Here is a 22530-nt window from a genome sequence, read left to right on the forward strand (position 1 = left end):
ACATATATGCATATAAAATCATATAAACCTTGTCTTGTGTAACTGTTTTTCGTTTTTACCATGTAATGGTTTGAATGGCAGTAAACCATGTCTGAGCGTGCTAAATGAAAATAAATGAAGCACTTTGGCAAAAATAATTGCTCTTTTTTCTGGATTAGCATAACAACCCAAACGCCTATTACAAAATCTGGTGCAGAGCATGCACATAAACACAAGGGTTGTTGCAGATAATGATTGACATCAATTTACGTTATTAATATAGTCAGCGTTATTAGAAAAAGTTTACTTTGGTTATGACAATCACTCTGTTCTTCCAGATCTGTGCCAGTGGAGTGCATGGAGTGTTTGGACCGTATGTGCAGAGCCATGCAGTGGTGGAGTCAGGCAGCGCTACAGATGGCCCTTGGCCTCTCCTCTAGGGCCCCGCTGTAGGAGTCAAGAGACACAAAGTCAGAGCTGCAACACAGGGCTATGTCCAGGTGCAATTACACTTTATTCATCAATTCAATATTCAATATTCGCCCTAACAACTGACGATTGGTGACCTACAGTATTCACACATGTGTCTATAAGCTTGTTTTGTTTTGTGGAGGAGTTTGGGCTGAACAAGACTTGTTCCCTGTTCTATTCAGTTCAGGTTAGATCTAGTTCATTTAGATCAGGTCAGCTTAGTTCAGTTACAAGCAATCCAATTTAGATGAATTCAATAGTGATCTCAGGATCTAAAATAAGTATTACAACTTAAAAATCTAATTCTGATCCATGCCAGTTAGTGAAGTTATCAAACAAAGCCAGCAGATCGTGTCAAATATTCATTTCATCGCAGTTTCACAATCTGAGCAGCACACTAGCAACATTGGAAAAGAAGAACACCGTTATAACAGAAATAAACTTAATTAAAAAAAAAAAAAAAACAGAAGCAGGCTCACAAAGAGCAGTCTTCTTGCCTGACATGGTTTTGAGAGGACAGGAAAAACACCAAAATATTGGTCCAGTTGTAGTTTCTATGGAAATAAAAATACAGGTATAGCAATATTTGCATGTACAAACATAAAGAGTAAAGACAGCAGCAGAGTTAGGAAATGTATGTTTGTCCTCCAGCAGTCTAATTCTGTAGCACCGTAACTGAGAACAGCTCAGAAAACCCAAGCTGACCACAACAATAGGACTTAGCAAAAATAAAATTATTGGCTCTAGTTCTAAAAGTGAACAAACTTTCTTAGAACAATAGGGACCACAAGTAAACCTGCAGTCTGAGAGCAAAGTAGGAAAATATGGAACAAGAAGAACTTTGTTATAAGATGGAGCCTGTTTTTTTTTAGAATGTGTATGATAAAAGCAACATTTGGCTTACTATTCTGAATTTTACTGGAAGCCAGAAAAGAGAAACTAAAATCTAAGAAATACGGTTTCACCTTATGTCATAGTTGTATGAGGTTCGGACCCAGAAAAACAGACCCACAAGGGGAGTTTTAAAATAAAGCTAAACTTACTGTAAAACAAAAGGTTGACATGGCCGCAGAACTTACAGGCTGAGGGCAGGCACAAGGAGGCACGAAGCAGGAAAAATGTTCTCCTGTACGCTCCCCTGTGGAAATGAACGCAGACTGAGAAATGACTATATGGATTGAGGCTAAATGAACACATAGGAAACAGCTGAGCTTAACGAGACAGGGTTGTGAGTGGGCTTGGTACGAGTGAGCAGCAGAGACTTACAGAGAAAAATGCTGACGTGACTGGAAACACATGGAGGCAAGGAGCAAACTAAACACAATGAAAACGCACCAAGACAAACACAAGAACCAGACCTGAAAACAACACGTAAAACACAAAACCAAACACTAAAAAACACAGATGATAGCTTCTAACCCTCATAACTTATGTAAAATCATTTTGGATCTACTGAAGATTTTTATATATTTATTGAACACCCAGATAATAAAGAATGTAATCATTTTATACTTTGCTAAATTACATTTCTAGTGACTTTCAGCCCTTCAGTTATTCTCTGAACAAACATGGAGACTAAATCAGATCTTTCCATTTATCAGGGTAATCTATATTTGACCATAGTTAGGTCAGACTCCAACCGCTCTCCAGTCTGTACAGAAGGGTTACCAAGTTTTGGTTGAAATGATGAAGTTGTTTGAACACACCGCTCTCTTGGTTTGGTAATACACTCAGCTTAATCTGATAACTGTAAATCAGCTGCAATGGGCACCAACAGTTCATGCTCATTAATCCAGGTACAAATCCAACAATGTTCAGTCAGGTCATCTGGACGGTTTCTTTTTTTTACTGAGATGTTTCATCCTTCATCCGAAGGACTTCTTCAGTCCAAGAAGCTAAACAAACTGGAGTCCCATAAAAAAAACACACTCTCATAGTGGGAAAAATATACAGTTTGCTGGTGATAAGATGGTTTCTGGGGCACGGCCTCTCCCCTGTCAACTCCTCTGAGGCAGTCATGCCAAAATGGTTCAAAACACCAACAGTTCATGCTCATTATTCCAGGTACAATCCAGGTATGGCTCAGCAAATAAAGCAACCCTCCAGATGACCTGACTGAACATTGTTGGATTTGTACCTGGATTATTGAGCATGAACTTTGGTGTTTTGAACCATTTTGGCATGACTGCCTCAAAGGAGTTGATGGGGGAGAGAGAGGGCCCTGGAGGCCATTACCAGCAAACTGTTCTTTTTCCATTATGGGAGTGTGGTATTTGTGGGACTCCAGTTTGTATGTGGCTTCGCTGAATGATGAAGTCCTTTGGATGAAGGACGAAATGTCTGAGCAAATAAATAAACCGTCCAGATGACCTGACTGATCAGCTTCTCTTCTGTAGCAACTCGTACGTTGTTAGCTGTTTGCTTTCTGCCATCATGCATACCGTGCTTGTGCAAAAATGAGTGCTTCTGTTCACACACTTGATCTTCCCTATTGTCCCAGCACATGATCATTTTGAAAGCTGGAATTTGTAGGAAAAAAAAGGTATTTTAACCACCTCATTCCTTGACCAACAACAATTCCTTACAGAGTAGTTTATAAGCTGATGGTGGAGGAGGCAGGAAGAAGGAAAAGTGTCACCACAGAGAATTATTTTTATCTCTTAGGAATCTTAACAGGCAGTGGCTTTACTGTGTTGGACAAAACCTTAATGCAAGAATAACATTGGTGCCTTATGATGCACAGCCTGAGATCATGGACATGAGCATCATAGTGCTGAATAACTTCACAACTGATACAAAATATGTGTTGGACATATAACTTTGTCTGGTCAACTGTAGAGCCTACCCAATATGGACATTTTGGCTATCAGTGATACCGATATTGGGAGGGGAAGGCTAATGCTAATAACTGATATAATGGCAGAAAAAGTTTGAGCTGTATTGCTGCTTGCTTCGGCTGTGCTGTGAGTCAAATGTGCAGCAAGGACATGACTTCAGAGTAGTCTGAATGCGCCCTCTGCTGGATACATTATACAATTACGCCATTTGCAAGTAAGGACATGGCTGGTTCCAGCATTTTAGTGGTGAAAATTAGAAATGTTTACATTGGTGCATAATGAGCCCATTATCACAGATACTGATATGTCCTCAAATGCCTATATTGGTCTAAAATATCGGTCCTACCAATATTTCGGCCGGGCTATAGTCAACTGTGTGCTGTTCTTTTTTATTTCACTTATGTCAGTTGTTGTTAACTATTGAAACATGTACCATAACCACATGGTGACATGAGAATTGCTTTTAATTTATTTCTTTCATTTTCTTTTCCTCTTTTTGTTCTTAAATTTGATGATTTGCTTGATCTTAGTTGATACCAGAGGCCATATTTCAAATGTAGAAATTTTCAAGGAAGTCGTTTTAAACAGCAAATGAAAAAAATTAAAAAGATGCGTACACATCAATGAATAAACTGATGAAAAAAGCCATACTCTGTAAGAAGCAAAGACAACGTTAGAGGTCAGAGGTAAGGGCAGGTAGAGACAACATTCATTCACTTATGATATATATGATATGAGATAGATAGGTTTGTTTTCACTCTTTAGTTAAAGAAAACCCCACAAAATTCACTGAAACTGGTTGAAACTGACAAAAGTAACAACGTAAGAAAGATGACTGAAAATAAATTAATGCAAATCAGATATTACTTCTGATTTTTGTTAAACAAAATAATTAAACATTTGACTGTATTTGACAGAAAGGATGGTACCTCTAGAAAAGATAAAGTAAACTGTTTGACCACAGAGATATGTTAAGATCTGTCCTGAATTTATCATCACCAGTGTCTCCAGTCTTGTAATTAGTCACAAGTCATGACACATCGTGACAGATAGAGAGCTAAAGCAAAGTTTTCTACAGTGCATCAGAAATGAACACATGAAAGTCACACCCTTAGGATAAACATCTGTCAAGGAGCTGACAAGAGGAGTGATAGACGCTTTAACCTTCAGTCGATCCATCAGGTTTTTAGCAAATTGCACTTTCTGAATCACCTTCATGGTACAAAAATACATTTCATGTTGGTCAAATTTCCTTTTCTGTGCAATTGTCATAAATCTGACGAAAGAAATAAAAACAAATTGTGTTTTTGCAAATGCCTTGGCTGCTTGTTACAAAGTTTTCATTCAACCTTTATTTAGACGGTTAATCTCATTTACAAGAGAGACCTGATTTCAACAAAGAATGATGACAACAATGGACAACAATGGATATACAATACAATGCATAATTTAAAAAGTGTCTAAAGATATCAATAAAAGCGAGGTTCAAGGTTCTTTATTGTCATTCGCATTACATGTGGTACATGAGGTGGAATGAAACTGGGTACTCAAGGTCCCAGTTACACCCAAAAATATAAAATATAAAAAGAAACAGTATATTCATCCATCAGTCCATCATCTTTACCTGCTTCTTTCTTCTCGGATCATGGGGGTCACTGGTGCCCATGTCCAGCTGTCACTGTGAGAGAGGTGTGGGACACCCTGGACAGGTCTCCAGTCCATCACCGGGACACATAGAGACAAATGAGCCAAACAAACATTCACTCTCTCACTCTCACCTAGGAACAATTTAGAGTTACCAGTCAGTCTAACATGCATTTTTTTTTAGTCTGTGGGAGGAAACGAGTACCTGGAGAAAACCCACGCACGCTCGTATAGAACATGCAAACTCCACCCAGAAAGGTCAGGGATCTGATCCAGCAACATTCTTGCTTAGAGGAAACTGCTCCACCAACTGAGCCACTGTGCCACCCAATTGTAAAAAATAATTATAAATTTTTAAAATAAACAAATATATAATACTGTAATAACAAAAAATAAAAAAAATTAAAAACACTCAGAAAACCCATTTAGCTTTAAAATATTGATGGCTTGGTAAACCCAAGGGCTATGGCTCGTGGCTTTGGTACAGCAGTGGTAGTTTTATGGCCATATTAGGGATGTTCGATCACAGATTCATTTAATTTCAGCTGCCTTAAAAGACAAACTGTTAAAACAGTATTAAATATTTTTTCTCAATAATTTACTCCCAATTTTATTGTTTGAACTTATAACCCTAACCCTGCAAAAAAAAAAAATCCTACAACTTCTGATTGTTACTTTCATTAGTATTTATTTTTTCGCTGCTGCAGACCAAAAACAGATGTTAATGGTTTTGTCCATGTATGTAATTATTTGTTAATCTGAATTTGTGAATGAATCTGTGTGTTTGCAAAAATATCTCATGAACTAAGGAACCGATTTTGTTACTTGCAGAAAGTAAGCACTGAATATACGTCTGCAACTAATTAACTTCTAGAGTCAACTCAATTCAAAATGTCCACTAGAGCCAGAATCTACAGAAGCATTTTGCCAATAAGGTGTATGTTTGCAAAATATTAAAAGAAACACTGGACTGATTTTTGAGGTGTTCATCACGTCATCACTAGATCTACATTGACAACTTATTAAACTTTGGAGTCAGTTGATTTCAAGATGGCTGCCACTCCCAACTGACTTGGGAAAACAAATGTATCTTTGATTCAGTGAACTTTAGAAATATTGTGCTATTTTTTTTGTGTTGCAGTAGCTGAATTATTAAAGATAAGTCCAATGTGGTATTCACTATGCAGGATCACCCAAGCCCATCTATGTGAACCACAAGAGGAATTTTAGTATAACTCCAAATAATCACAGGAGGTACAACTACATGTATGCCTTTTGGAGGCAGTCCCATTAAGATAGCTGCCACAGCTATATGACAGGTAGTTAATACTATTGATATTTAGCTCAAGTTTGATGTGGTAATAGTTGAGAGTCCTGCACAATACATACTCTGAACATGAAATTTTATTTTTAGTGATTGACCAATGCCACAACAACGTCATTGATTCTCAACATAAGAGGATACTGAATATTTGTTTCCATTGTTGTTTTTTTTTTTTTAAATATTAAACAGTTGACTTCTTTCTTCTATTGATAAAATATGAAGAAAAATAAATTTTAAAATTGTTGCCTAGGTGAACGTTGTGAGGATAGGGAGCGAACTTATCAGGAGAGATGTGCTAATCAGTGTCCTCGCAGTTGTGCTGACTTATGGGATCATGTTCAGTGTCTCCAAGGAACTTGTCACTCTGGTAAATATCAATAAGACACAACGATCTTAACATTAGACTCTGGTGGCTTTTTCACCCATACTATTATGTGTTGTTTTCTGTGTTCCTTTATTCTTAGGTTGTCGTTGCCCAGAAGGACAGTTGCTTCAAGACAGCCACTGTGTGCCAGTACAAGAGTGCCGCTGTGGTATCCCATCAGGCAATGGGACATTGGAGTTCAAGCCTAGAGAGGAAGTGGTCATCGAATGCAACACCTGGTGCGAACATCTTTCTGTGCTGTGGATTCTTTCATGATTGTTTATAGTTAGAAACACTTAAGTAATTATAGAAGATCTCGTATTTCGAGCGGGTGATACATTCAAAGCGGATTTTGTATACTGTTCTTAAATTGTTGGATTTATACTTCAACAAGACATGAGACAACTGATCTGTCATTACATAGTTTTGGATGTCTCACAGTGGGTTTATAAAGAACAATGGGGGATAAACCATAATTCCTCCCTCTGCCCTTCCACAGCACTACCATCGTAACACATGTCATGTGCATAGCTAAGCATCTAAACAACAGTGATAGCAGTATAGATGTTTTTCTTTTTTTCTCTTTATGATGTATCAGATAATGGAAGAAAGACTCATGTTGTTGAATGAGGAGGAGAAGGAATATATGGTATTTCAGTTGTTAACCTGCAGAGATAGAAAGGAGACGTGGATATCAGTGGCATGTTCGCCCGCTCAATAGGACCAGACATGCAGAAGAAGCATGCACTGCTCCGCATAAACAAACACACCCACAAAGTTCCGACCAATCATACAATGAACGCTCCATATCCTGCAAGACACAGTTCTGACTGGGTGCTGCGTACAAGACAGGATGTCAACAGGTAGTAACAGGCAGAATCTATACAGTTTTTGTCAGGCAACAGTGTAAGCGAGATGTGATCACTTCACCACTTGCTCTTGCCGAGGTTGGACACTTTTTTCCCCTCCCTCTCCGAATTGCTTTGCTGCTCTGTCTGTCTGTGAAACTCTTTTGAGCCTCTCTCTACATGTCTTTCGAACCATAATTATGGACTTGATTTGATCAGTTGGTCCCTTAACACAATTGCCGACATTTCTTGGAAGAGAAGACAGGCTTTAGGTGAGCCGATTTACCCTGTTGGCACGCACACAGCTGGATATCTCATCGACTTGGAAGACTTGATGAAGTGTCTATCTCTGCTGCCATTTGTGGATTTTAAGGACACATTTATAATTGGATTTATGATAACTGGTCCTGCTTTTTTGATTCAGCTGGTCGCTGGTTTATCTACAAACAAGGAAGTCGTTGGCAGCAAATTTGGACCCAATCATGCTGCTTGCATTTATGATGGCTTGGTTCGTGCCCCGAGAACCCAGACTCAAAATGCTTTTGGCAGAATGGATCAGATCTCGGGGATTTTACTCAGGCACATTATTATGGTGTGGCCACGTAATTTGGACATTTCGGAACCTGAGTGAACCAACACAGACTCAAGGTAGACGTCATTAAGTTCTGCCTGTTCCCAAAACAACTGTGTGTTTATCTGAATTTGGCTCCCTTGGCTGGCCTTAAAGGCCATATTATCTGAATTCACCTTGGGAACATGTAATCGGATGCTCTGCCCCTCCCATTGAGGAATTTCCAATCGATAACCAGAGGAAACCAGTTGAATAAACTTTGTGTCATCATTTCAGGACTCTTGGATTCCCATAGGTGTTGTACCTGACCATTCCCTGACATCACTCGAGAATGTTTACGGATCTCACCATAGGAAACTGGTTGATTATTCCATCCTTATCAGAACTTTTACAGTGTCTTTGAGTGCATCCTTGGACATTACTCACCGCTTTGTCCCCCTGCAGAATGTCTACATCACTATGTGCTTGTATGTGCAAGGTGTTTTTTTAATATTACAGTTTTCCTTCTCAGTCAAGAAGAAAAAGTTTAATAGGATTTTTTTTTTTTTTTTGCTCTAAACTTCTTAAGATACTTCTCCATGGGTGTGGCTTTAAACAGTTTACATTAACTCCACATTGGCCAATTTTGTCTCCATCATCTGTTCCTGCTCAGTTTTTGGACCCGCTTCAACTGTGGTTTCAAGTGAGCCGAGCCGAGCAAATGATTTTGATGTCGGCAAACTGCTGCCATTGATTGGCTAGTGAGCTCCACAGAGTCATGAGGAATGGACGAGTATACAAGGTGGTGTCTGAAAAATTGGTCACCCACAGCTACACTTGCATGTAAGGTACATGCACAGTACCTGAACAACAAAAAAAAAAAAAAATCCAACTACTTCCATCCTTGCACTGACTATCCTGTTGAGGATTCCACCAACAGAGTGAGGGACACACTCCCAATTTAGACACACCTACACTTGAGTAAAACTGAATAAAAGCAAAGCAATTAAAGTGGTTCCTATCAATGGAGAATTGGCTTTAGTTAACTTGATAGCAAAACATATTCCCCAGTATGGACGGGCTATTCAGAGGGCACACAGCTGATACATACCAAGTACAGTATGTTCAAGTAGTGGGCTGTGCAATAAGTGGGTGGTAAGTGCCAGGTATGTGTACCCTGTACATACGCTGTAAGTAAATCATACCATGTACGTACAATTGAGTATCACGTACAGACAAGGTAAGTACTAGGTATACACCAGCTACATGCAGGTATGTAAACATTGTACTAAAGGTATACAAGTACTTACCAGATAAATTACCTGCCTGTGAAGAACCAGTTAAGTACCCAATACGTACCAGGTACATAATGGTAAGTACCAAATATGTACCCAGTAAGTACAATTTTTGCATTTAGTAATGCCCAGTACATCCTCAGTAAGGATCAGGTTGTATGATGTACTGGTGTCAAGAAATATATCTCACTTTTTTAAATCTTCACTTTCTACAGTTTGTGTGAGAATGGAACTCTGGTTTGCACCAAGCTTCCCTGCCCAGTTTATGAACCTTGGAGTCCGTGGAGCATGTGCACAGTTTCGTGTGGACATGGCCAAAGAACAAGAACACGAAGATGCCAGGACACAGACGGTGGTCCCTCCTGTTCTGACACTGAGCAGATAGAGAGCTGTGATCTGCCATCTTGCCCAGGTCTGAAATGTTGGAAATAGTCATGTTTTGAGGAAAACATCTCAATTCCTCTAAGACATATTCATCTAATAATAGTAAATAAACACATTTACTATTGTATCCTCATGTAAGATCAGTCTACCATCTCTTTTCGTGTAGTGGGTTGTTTCTTAAGTGGATGGTCAGCCTGGAGTGAGTGCAGCACCACCTGTGGTGGTGGGGTGTCAGTGCGGAACAAAACAATCATTCAAGAACCAGAACCTGATGGGGCAGCCTGTGTTGGACCACTTGAGCAACATACAGTCTGTAACACCAACAGCTGTCTGCCTGGTAATCCACACACACATTAAAAGTTTATTTTGAAATTTGATTTTTTTATTATACTTTTGACCCGTATTTCTGTTTGTCTGTTAAAAAAACATCTCATGAACCACTGAAAGTATCTGAATGAAACATTAAGTAATCACTTAATGCACATCTACAGTTGATTAACTTTTGAAGTCAACCTGCCGCCTCAGCCAGTCATTCCTAAAAAGCTCAGAAATGTTAATTCTGTCCAATTATACAAATATTAACTCAAAAATACAATGCAAAAGTAGCTTAGACCTGTCCACTTAATAACAAATTGCTCAAGAAGTTTGTTTGAAATTTTGGTATTGCCTATTTGGAGTTCATAATGTCAGTAATGACAGATTTGACTGAAAACTTTGTGTAAATATTCCACAACATATACTCTAAGTGCTATGCAGTGGAAGAGAACTTTCTTTTAGCATTAACTTTAGTAGTCAGTCCTATTAGCAGAAGATCTCATAAACTACTGAGCAGATTTTAATGAAATTAAGAAGAAAACCATTGGTTATACATTTTCAACTGCTTCAATTTTGTTGGTCTTGAACTTCAGTCAGTCCACATTAGCCAACACAATAGTAGCTATGACAGAGTTAATTTAACAGATTTTGAGGAAACGTCATGTGGTGTTAGTTGAGGGTCATTCACTACACAAAGTCTGAGTGTGATATGTTACTGTATTGCATGACACTGCACATGACAGTATAGTCTAGTTTTGATCAAAATGGCTACAACTCTGTAAATGTCATCATTAAATGATCTTTCTTGTTATAAAGGTGGTGAGTGATATGCATTACTTCAAGAAATGCTTGCCTTTTAATTTAGCAAGACAATATGTTACTTTATTCCTGAGTGATGATGTAATTAGTTTATGTGTTGCAGAGTGTCCCCACCAGCAGATGTACAGTAATTGTGCAAGTTCTTGTCCGTTTACCTGCGAGGACCTGTGGCCACACACCCAGTGTTTACCTGGACCCTGTACGGCAGGCTGCATATGTCCTCCAGGACAGGTCTGCATAACTCTGTGTGTCTATGTGTGAAGAGTGTACTGTATGTGGCTGTCAATAGTCTCTTTGTGTCCTGTGTAGGTGTTATATGCAGGTTCCTGCATGCATCAGGCAGACTGTCCCTGTTCAACACTCTCTCTGCCCAGTGGGTACCACAGCTGGAATATAAGCACTGAAGGCTTCTATGAAGCTCTGCTGCAACCTGGAACATCTATTCAGCACATCTGTAACACATGGTAATTCACTGTAAACATCTACAGTATCGGGACTGACAAAGATTTACCTGTCTAGAACATGTATATATCCCTGTCAAAATGACAGGGTTTTTTTTTTATTAAAGAGCGTGAACCATGAAAACTTATTTCCATACTTAACCAACATTTACCGTCATGTGCAGCTGATCCTGTGCAGTTCACCTGAAACAAAGTTTGTTCTTGAGAAAAATAGATAAAAATATTAAAAGATGCAGCTAGTTGCAAAAGTGTGCACACCGTTGATCTGCCAATGGTGCAGTTCTGAGGTTGAGGCATTTCCAACATTATGCATGTGTTTCATAACATAATTACTACAAACATAGAGGCACTCAGGAACTTGATAGAGCTTAGAGCTTTATGTATTTGCTAAATAAAATAGCTGATGTGAAAAAAACGAGTTGTTGCTCATGAAGGAGTGTTTCATATGCTGTGTAGGGAAAAGTGATCAATCTGAGCAACATATGGACAAGGCTATTTAGTACAGCTGCCATGGTATGGCTCAGGGACGAGTGTGATGAAAAAAATGGGTGTTTGTTCAGTGTAGTCCCCAAAAACATGTTGCCTTCCAATTCTATTGGTGATGTCCTCCAGTAGCACTACAGCTGCAATTGTTCCACATTTACACACATCTTTACACAGCCACTTATAAAATAATATATTGTCTGCACCTTGTCGATCTGAGCAATCATCACAAGTGAGTTGCTCTGACTTACTATGATAATCTAAGAGCAAATACTGTCACTTTGTTTTTACTTTTTATTCTCCAGTGTGTGCCAAGGTGGAATGTTCAACTGCACTTCAGAGGCTTGTGATGGTGAGTAATGTGTAGCATCTAATTTGATTTACTTCATAGGGCCTTTATAGGAAATCAAGAACAATGTCTCATTGATGTACTTTGTATATGAATTGATGGTTCAGTTAAAAAAACAGATCTCAACCTGACTGAAGTGTTGTTGTGACCTTAAAAAAGTTGTGCAAACCTATCTATGTCTTCAAACTAACGAACTAAAGCAATTTTGAAAAGACAAGTGGGCCAAAATTCCTCCATAACCGTGTGGATAAAGGCATACAGAAAACCACCACTGAATTATTGCTGTTAAAGGAGGGTATACAGACTGAAAGATACAAGCTGATGACTTGATGTCTGGACTTTTGTCCACTAAGCTTTTCCATGTTGGCTTTGTTTTTGCTTAATGACATATCATGTCCTGGTAAATAAAACACTAGAATTGGCCATAAAAGTGATGGAAGACTACAAGGAAGTAAGCATGCCTAGAGACAGAGGGAGAAGAGGAAAGTCAAAAGTGTAGGACTGGGGATAACTTTAAACTTAGGCACAATGACAAATGCAGAGTGCTAGCTGGCATGATGCAGCAAAGGATGGATGCATTATGAATGCAAGAGACCAAGTGGAAGAGCAGCAAGGTTTACATACTTGGGGAACATTCAAAAAGCGTTCAATACAAAAACAACTGGACTTTATTTGTAACAGAAGACGTTTCGCTCCTCATCTGAGGAGCTTTCTCAATTCAAACAGCAGAGAGTGAGAGATTCAGGTTATAAGTCTGAGTGAGATAAGACACACACACACACACATATGTAGAGTGGCAATTCACACCTAAACACCTTAACAGTAGGGGTTTCTTAAAGTCGTATTACTCTAATTCACAGACGAGGCCCCTCTGTTCCCATCAGGTGTAATTGGGGAACAGTTTAAGCTGTTTTACCATGGTGTGGATAGGAAGATAAATGGAGGAGAGGTGGTCCTGAAGGAGGAGAAGTTTTCAAGGAATGTAGTGTTCAAGTTCAAGTTGTGTTTATTTGTCATATGCAAGGTTAACACAAGACACCAAAGTCCATGCTCAATAATTCAGGTATAAAATCCAACCATGTTCAGTCAAGTCATTTAGACTGTTTCTTTTTTTGTGCTGAGACATTTCGTCCTCCATCCGAAGAGCTTCATCACACACAAGTTTAATACAGGGTTAACAGTACAATGAAATGCTTAGGCTGAGAAGAGCCAAGTGGACTCGTTAAAAAAAAATCAAAGAACAAACAAACAAGAAATACTAAAGCATGCAATAAGGGTACAAAAAACAAAGTACCAAAACGTGAAAAAGTAAGTAAGTAAGTAAGTATCACATAATTAACATATACTATACATGTTGTGTGACAGATTATTGCATAGGTAGTGAGTGATACTGAGATTGAATTATGATGGTAAAAATGTGAAGGTGAAAAGTGTGTAAAATAGGATGATGGGTCTGAATGTGGACGTAAAAAGCCTGATGTTGAATGTTGTTAGTGGCTGTGACAAATTTATAGCGAGTATTCCCAAGGAGGAGGGAATGGTGATCGGAGGAGACCTGACTATGCAGTATAAGGATGAGAAATGGCTGTAGTCAATACCTATTTCCCAAAGAGGGAGGAACACATGATGACATACTAGAGCGGAGGCAGGAGAATCCAGTCATGGCTAAACACATCCAGGGCATTATAGCACTACAAAAGATTAACATTATAAAAATAAGAATTTCCATAACAGTAGATATGAAGACTGTAAGGTTGCGGCAGGGAGAGCGTGGTCAGACAGCATGTAATGGCAGTGTGTAGGATGAGTGTTGTGGTAAGCAAAGGGAAATTAGTAAAGATAAATAAGAAGACCAAATAGTGGAAGTTGAGGAAGGAATTGTATTTTGAAGAGTTCGGAGAGGAGCTGTTTAAGGCTCTGGGTGGCAGGAAACAAACTTGCATTTGACTGAGCTACTAAAACAACAGTAACTTGCGGGACAGGTTGGAAGGTACTTGGTATGTCTGGATAAAGAATAGGAAGGAAGTTATCCAGTGGACAAGTTTAGCTAAGAAAACAATGAGACAGAGGACTGAAGAGAGTAAACAGAAATATTAGCAAAGAGGAAAATAGAAAATGCTTAACAGTCTGTGCATTGTGAGGTTGGACTGAGAGAGAAAAGGACTTGTATCAACCGGTAAGACAGAGGGATCAGGCTGGAAAGGATGTGCAGCAGGTTAGGTATGTTCTAAAATAGGAATGGCAATGTTCTAACAAGCTAGGAGAGGTTAAAGTGAAAATGGAAGAAGTACTATGAAGAACTAACAAATGACGAGAATGGAAGTGATAGAAGAGTAGAAGACATAGAAGTTGTGTACCAGAAAGTGGGAAAGATTAGTGAGGATGAAGTCCAGAAAACTTTGAAGAGAATAGAGAAGGGTAAGTCAGTTGGAACTGACAACATACTAGTAGAGGTCATTGAAAATGCCTAGGAGAGATGGCATTGAGGATTTTGACCTGATCATTCTAAGGCATCTGTGCGAGTAACAGCTGGTTCAAAATGCTGCTGCTTGTTTTTTAATTGTTACCAAAAATTAGAGCAAATCACCCGTTTTACCATCAATACACAGGCTCCCTGTTAGTTTCTGTGTTGGTATCAAAGTTCTTTTGTTTATTTATAAATGTTTTCATGTTCTTGCTCCAAAGTTTTTGTCCATCCTGCTCAAGCTGTATGTTCCATCACGCTCTCGCTGGTCAGCAGATCAGTTACTTTGATCGTCCCAAAGTCAAAAGGGAGGTTTAGAGATAACAAAGCATTTTCAGTCACTGCTGCTAAACTGTGGAATGAGCTGCCTTTGCACATTAGACGGGCCAGCTAATTTCTTGTTTGAGTCTTCTTTTATAACACAATTTTCTCTTTTAACTGTTCAGTATTTTTCAATTTTATTTGATTTAATTGTTTTTATACTCGTTATAACTTTCGTGATTTTTAAATTTTTGTGTTTTACTTTGTCCTTTTATGGGTTTATAGAACTTTAGCCTATGGTGTTGTTTTTTTAAGTACAGAGAGGATGAGGAAGAATTTCATTGTGTCTGTGGATTCACAAAAAGTATATGACAGGATGCTGAGGAAGGAGATGTGCGGTGCGGTTGTCCCTGTTTGGGGACTCTCAGGGCTCCGGGCTTGGGGGCCGCTGTGTCTGTGGCTCCGGTTTCCCCTATGTCGCCATCGTGTCCTGTGGGGACGGTTCTGTGGGTCCCCACACCCACTATTGAATATTTTTACGACGAAACCTTACTCACACAGGTGTTTAGATTCAGGTTTTCATCAGATACACACTCAGTTGGGTTGAGGTTGCCTCTGGGGTGTAACGGTTCACTAAAATCACATTTTGGTTCGGTTCAGTTTCAAGGAGGGCTTGGTTCGGTTAATTTTCGGTATGCCAAGTAAACAAGTTCAGTCATTACAGACTTCTTAGCTGGAGGTGATCTGATGGATGAAGAAGACTCAACTGCTGTCATCCTCAGACCGCAAACACAGATTTAAAAAATTGAGTTAATAAGATTATAATTTTAAATTAAAAAAGTTAATTAGATCACAATAAACATCTCTTCTTGCACGATCATCATATGAGGTGGTTGAATATTCTCTCTTGCTCATCATCAATGTAGCAGGGCTTTAAATCTGGGGTCGGGCTTGTTGACAATATCAGTTTTAGCTTTTTCATAAAGTGCTGGTACAACTTTTTGGCTGAAGTGTTGACAAGATGATGTCATAGGCAGCAGGGCTCAAGAACTTTATGCTTAAAGCCGGCGCATCAACAACATTCGGACGTAGATCCAGCGCTTTAAAAACTCCTACAGCTTGTGTTATTGCTTTGGACCGATCTGAATTACCTGATAACGATTGTTTAACTGCTGTTATCGGTCTTTGAACCAAACTACATTCACATTCGGATGATGTCGTTTCAAGAGCGTTAACATGTTAGACGTGTTGCTGCTGCAGATCCTTGTCCCTTTGAAGAAAAAGAAGTAGCTATAGAACCCCAGAACCCAAAAAGGCAGACTTTATAATGAATGTAAAACTTTATTGTTGTTGTCCCACCCAATCTTTTTGACCCCAAAATATGAATCTTTGTCACATTATTTGTTACCATTTCACAAAAGGGAAGATTGTGTCTTTGGAAACATCTGATTCTGTTATACTCTGGTGAACAGGTAGCTTTTAATAAATGTTTCATGGCAAACTCTAGACGCGCAGTAGTGAATATACTTCATTCTTTTGTCTTTCCAGTGGACTGTCAGTGGTCTAGCTGGTCAGCGTGGAGTCCATGCTCAGCCAGCTGTGGTACTGGACAACAGACCTCCACCAGATCTGTTCTGCAACCTAGTCAGTACGGAGGGGCCCCATGTGAAGGCTTCAACCTACGCACTACAACATGCATTGCTCTTGACTGTGGTGAGTGAAGCCAGGGAGACGTAATGCCTAATAAATGATCATTGATACTGATAATAACAAATATTTCAAACAATATGGCACCTCAAACACAATCAGATTAAAGGCTTAGCATCTCTTGAAGGAACACATATATTCCATCGAAATGGCAAGTTTCATTAAAAGTCATTCAATGGTTCAAATACATTTTGCTAACACAACAAACACATACAGACACAAGCAAAAACATCACTTTTTCACATTTACCAGTGGGTTATAGTAATGTGTAGATTTATATTTGAGCAAATGTCACATTTTGTTTGTGCTGGGCCTCAGCATTTCTTTTTACTCACAGCATATGAACTAGGAAAGAATATCTGCCACGTTGACAATATATTTTCTTGTTATATGGAAAATGCTCTTTATTATTGCTATTTTGAGATTTTTAGTTTTTTTAACACTCTTAAATAATGATTTTATTCACACTCTTTGTAATAATACATTTTAAGGGGGAGTGTTAGCGCAGAGGTTAGACAATGCAAGCCTGTGATTGGATGGTCGCCAGTTCAACTCCCCGGACCAACAACATAAAAAATGTGTGTGGGAAATGTGAAACGCCCACACCTGCCTCCACCCTCATTTGCCCCACTCTGGACCATTGATCAAGGCCCTTAACCCCCATCATCTGCTCCCCCGGGTGCTCTAGATATCACCTCTCTGCTCCACACAGAGGACTGTGGTTGTGTCAGGAAGGACATCTGGCGTAAAAACAATTGTCAAGCTTTCATGCAAATTAGTTCACTGTGGTGACCCCTGAAGGAGGGAGCAGCTGAAAGAAGCAGAAAAAAAAAAGTTTTATGAAGAGGTGCATTTCTGACACTCAAGGGCATCGAACAAGCAACTCATACATGTGAAAAACATCAAGATACTAAAATATGCATTATCCATCCATTATATTTTGCTCGCATTTACTTTTTGGGTCAATGGGGTCACTGGTGCACATATCCAGCAGTCACTGTGCAGAGGTGGGGAACACCCTGTATAGGTTGCACATCCATCACATGGCTAATAAAAAAAAGCAGCAAAAGAAGACTGAAACAATGAGGATTAAAATCAGCTTGGATAAGCAATCCTGAACTGATGAGTTTTTAGTCTGGCCTTTAAAAAAAAGTGTGAGAGAGAGACCGCAATGATAAGTTTGACCTGTAACCAGTCGAGCTTGTAAAGCCCTTGCTTGGTGTCATCCATGTAACAAAGGAAATGGATGTCGTATTGTCATATTTGCAGAAAATGTAACCAATATGAAGGAGGTAAGAGGAGGGTTCCAAGGACAGAGCCCTGGGGCACACTAATGGTTACGGGGGATGGCTTGGAAGCAAAAGAATGAAGTTGAACCAACTGAACGTGACCAGAAAGTTATGATTTAAACCAACCAAGGTGGGTGTGAGAGTTGCCAGAGGAAATAATTGTATGGAGGAGGATGGAGTGAAAGATGGTGTCGAAGGCTGCAGTCAGGTCAAGGAGAGCACACCTGTCTGCCATCTTCACAGTCCTCACAATTAATCCTGTTTCTGTACTCACAATTATTTTCACTTTCCCTTTCTTTCTCCTCCCTACATGTCCTCCTGTCCAGTATGTCCTGATGGGGAGCACTGGAGGAGGAGTGTGTCAGAGGACGTCCCACTGTGTGAGAGGAGCTGCCAGGACATTTACTCCCCCTCTCCTGTCAACTGCAGCCACTCCGCTGAGGGATGTGTGTGTCAGGAGGGACTTTACAGAAACCAAGAGGGTGTGTGTGTCATCCCCGCCCTATGCCCCTGCCATGAACAGGAGATTGTGTGGGAGGTACAGTACACACACACACACACACACACACACACACACAGAGTAAACAAACACCTGATGCCCAGCAAACCTGGCAGCTTGTACGCAGTGACAGGCGTCATTGTGAAGTTAGCTTGAACCGTAGCATCAGTAAGGTGTTTATGTTCCATCCCATTCATGCTCATTGTTTATTTACCCATAAAGAAGAGCCTGTTAGATGACGAGTGATAAGCCCCAAGGGCCACATTACACCACGAGGCTTCTCCATTTCCTCAACCTCATCAATTATATAAAAGACCTGTAGAAGGCCTATGTTCTGACCGCAACTGGGTAAAGCCTACAAGGAATTATTTATGAACAGGATAATATAGGCTTATAAAATTAATTATATATTGACAAGAGATCGAGTCCCCTTCTTTTAAGTTTTGTTTTCTTTCTCTTTCCCAATTTATTTTTTCTGAAGGATTTTTTTTGTTTGTTTATTAATCATTTCATTCCACCGTTTATGTTATTTTTTCTTACCATCTGTCTCTGTAAATTCCTACCTTACTCCTCTTGTTGCTTATTTTTTAGCTTCTGATGACTAAAGTTCTTGTTAAAACTTTTATGGCTTTTTATGAACATGGACCTCAACTCATCATATGGCTCAGAGTGAGCTGGAAAAGCACACTCTAGCAGGTGCTTTTGTTGAACCTGGTTGTCAAACATACAGATGCATTGCTTGCTAATTAGATTACTGTACTGTTAGCTTCAAGATAGATAGCATACAGATAGCTTCATAATGACCATGTTAGTTAAAAACCATAACATTGCAGTTGGAATGCTTACAAAATTCACAAATAAATAAACAAAATGTCAGAGCTGTCACCAATTGCATTTCTTGTTTAGGCATCAACCCCATAGGCAAATGTCAAAAGTGTCCTTGAGTAATATAAATAAGTCATGTGTGTGTTTTGTGAGCCAGGCAGCATCTGAGTGGGAAGATGGGTGTCTGTCATGCAGCTGTGTGAACGGGAAGAAACTCTGCCACATGAGGTGTCCTCCACTCTACTGTGATGAGGTGAGACACAAATTCCTAAAGCCTTGTCTGTCAATCATATTTGTGCAAAACATTTTTAACCTAAACATATTTGGGGCTTATTGTAATTGTCTCAGAAACTAATAGTGATACATGTTTTGTTGTTGTTTTAATATTTTAACTTATTGTTGTAAAGGAAGAATAATTTATTATTAATTATTATTATTAATATTATTAGACCTTTATTTATACAGGTTAGTTCCCATTGAGCTTCGAAGACTCATTTACAAGAGAGACCTGATTACATTTAACATACAGGCAGATGAGAAAAAGAGAATGCGAGGGTGGAGGAAGCCAAAAATAAATCACGTCTCACATATCCTAAATAATAGTATAAAAGATGCAAAAAAAGACTTTGAAACATAAAGCTACAACATACTATGACATCATAATACGTTTATGCATAGGAGGTCAATAAAGCCAGTAAGTTATCCATAAACACTTCAGAGTTCCAAAGTTCTGATAAGATGGTACAGTGTCTACCAGCATCGTGGTTCTGATAAGGCCACAGATGTCCCCGGGAGGGGCGGGGTGGGACAGGCAGAGCTTCTAGTTTATGTATCCTCCAGGAGAAATTTGAGATAAGTTGGCCTGTCCAAGGCCAGCGAGGAGGCCAAATTCAGATAAACAATTGTTTGGTCCACCAGACTCTGTTTTCTGTCTGTCTTCAAGTTCTGCTGGTACAACTCAGTGGTGAATCCAAACAGCCAGAATCAGTGGACATTCCACCAGGTCTGTGCTCTATTTAGTATTCTCCAAGATTCAATCCTTCATGCTGGCGAGTTCCAGGAGCCGCAAATTAAAGCTGTCATTTCGAACCCGAAACCCGGCCCAGACCGACCAGGATTAGGGCCGGGCCATTATAATATGATTAATGGGCGGGCCGGTCTCAGGCTTTTAATTAGGTCAGGATCAACCGCGATCCAATTATATGATTACATGGCCTGCCATACCTCCACCAGCCACACGAGGCCATTTCATCACGAGCTGACCGACCTTGAAAGAGGTAAAGAGTTCAGTTAAGCTTCAGATGGGACTGTACTGCCAGGAAGTGATCCATCGCCCAAGTGGACGTTCATTCAACTGCTGCACTCAGCAAACGTGGACGGCCTATGACCCAAACAGGTGAGATCACAAAGCAGACATGTCAGAGCTGTCCACATGTCTCAGTAATTCATAAGAATGCAGGCAGAAATGGGTTTTAAATACTTTTTGACGGCCATGAAAGTACAAACACCTCTCAGCTCCGAATCTTATGCCGCTTTTATTCAGCTGCGCGTCTCCGACCATTAATAACTAATTAAAAATGTCGGGGTTTTTTCCGAGTTCGGACCTGTAATTACTGTTAATTTGTCGGGTTGGGTGGGGTTTGGAAATTATGACTGTAGTTTGGGGCCGGATCGGATTAGATTTGTTGGGCCTGAATGCAACTCTACCGCAAGTGGCCTACAATTCTCAGAAATTGTGTCCAGCTTGTGGTGGATCTTGATAAGCATATGAGTTTGAGAGCTCAAGGCACGGATTAATCCTTCACATAAGGCTGGCAGCTTTATCATGGCCAAAAATGCTGCCGACGTCTTCCTAATTTGTCGATATCCAAGGTATCCACCGATTCCAAAAAGCAGAAACCCTGTTATCATAAATCCAATAATGTACACATCTTCTACATCCTCCATGGACAGCACAGATAGGCACATCATCTTCCACTCACTCCAGGAACCAATGGCATACCCAGCTGTGTGGGTCCGTTCAAGGCATGAGGGCTCTCCAGCATCCTGTTGTCTAGTGAAAAAAAAAATATCAATAGCGTTGAGGGACCAGCTGACCAATTCCATAATAATTTTATATTCAGAAGATGTGTAAAGAGAGGCTCTGAGGTTGACAGGACAAGGGAGCAAAATAGCAGGAGGGATGGAGGGAGGGCAAGTGCAACCATCTTCGTTGAAGGTGAAAGAGAGAATGAATGTTAACAGTCTGGGAATAATTTCCCTATACATATTTACATATAGCAATATGTAAATATGTATAAGGGGGAGTGGTGGTGCAGAGATTAGAGAAGGTGGGCCTGTGGTCTGAGGGTCGCCGGTTGAACTCCCCGGACCGACAGCATCAAAATGTGGATGGGAAAGGAGAAGCAACCACACCTGCCTCCACCCTGATTTGCCTTTCTCTAGGCCCTTGAGCAAAACCCTTAACCTCCACCGTCTGCTCCCCCGGGTGCCCTAGATAGCATCTCTCTGCTCCACACAGAGGGCTGTGGTAGCTCGGTGGTCTGTGGTTATGTCAGGAAGGACAGCCAGCTTAAAAACAATTGCCAAGTCTTTGTGTGAGTTAGATCGCTGTGGCAATCCCTGAAGAAGGGAGCAGCTGAAATATTTTTTTTATTTTACATATAGCAATAAAAAATGGTAATTACTAGAATAACCTCAGTTGAAATGTAAAAAATTTCAAACTATTTTTACCAATTCATGAAATTTATGAATTAGCAAAAATGAAAAATTTAATTTTAAGCATAATATGTAAACCGATCATTTATTTAGCTACTTGGGTCTGAATTCCAACAGTTGTAATAGTTTGCAAAAGTATTAAGTCATTTGTTTTATTTATTTTTTTACAAACATGAAATTTGTTGGATTTTAATTTGAATATTAAAATCAAATTCAAAGTAATGTACTTATTAAAATTACTCAAATTTTGCTAAATGTAATGGGGAAAATACTTTGTTAATAACTCTAAAATATGTCAAATAAAAAATTGGTGCATACATTTTCTATTCAGCCACTTGGCTTTGAAGAGAGTACTACCTTCAGAGGTTTTTTTTTATTAGTTTAAAGCAATCCAAGTGTCTGAAGATGTCAGTATATTTATAAATACTTGTTCTGAGAGCCCCTAAAATATATCACTGGTTCAGTACCCCCAACTAGCAAGAGCTACCTCCAAGCAAGAGACAGCATGAAGACCAAGGAACTCTCCACACAAGTCAGGGGCAAAGTTCTAGAGAAGAACAGATCGTGGGCAGGTTTTAAAAATATTCCAACGCTCTGAACATCCCACAGCGCTCCATTAACATCAACATTAGGGAAACTGGCAA

The 22530-nt window shown here is 39.6% G+C and overlaps 1 protein-coding gene across 1 annotated transcript in view; it reads left to right on the forward strand.

Moving 5' to 3' along the window:
- Nucleotides 1–22530, forward strand: part of LOC119426815 (SCO-spondin-like) — a 224330-nt gene that overhangs the window by 196144 nt on the left and 5656 nt on the right. Inside the window, exons 82-92 of the mRNA XM_037694396.1 lie at nucleotides 318–479; nucleotides 6506–6622; nucleotides 6720–6858; nucleotides 9528–9724; nucleotides 9863–10033; nucleotides 10934–11061; nucleotides 11140–11294; nucleotides 12080–12126; nucleotides 16397–16561; nucleotides 18171–18382; nucleotides 19326–19421. Of these exons, the coding sequence (XP_037550324.1) occupies nucleotides 318–479; nucleotides 6506–6622; nucleotides 6720–6858; nucleotides 9528–9724; nucleotides 9863–10033; nucleotides 10934–11061; nucleotides 11140–11294; nucleotides 12080–12126; nucleotides 16397–16561; nucleotides 18171–18382; nucleotides 19326–19421 (1589 nt within the window). The remainder of the gene's footprint in view (nucleotides 1–317; nucleotides 480–6505; nucleotides 6623–6719; nucleotides 6859–9527; nucleotides 9725–9862; nucleotides 10034–10933; nucleotides 11062–11139; nucleotides 11295–12079; nucleotides 12127–16396; nucleotides 16562–18170; nucleotides 18383–19325; nucleotides 19422–22530) is intronic.

This window comes from Nematolebias whitei, chromosome 20 (genome assembly GCF_014905685.2).
Source record: "Nematolebias whitei isolate Nwh7 chromosome 20, NemWhi1, whole genome shotgun sequence".
NCBI lineage: Eukaryota > Metazoa > Chordata > Actinopteri > Cyprinodontiformes > Rivulidae > Nematolebias > Nematolebias whitei.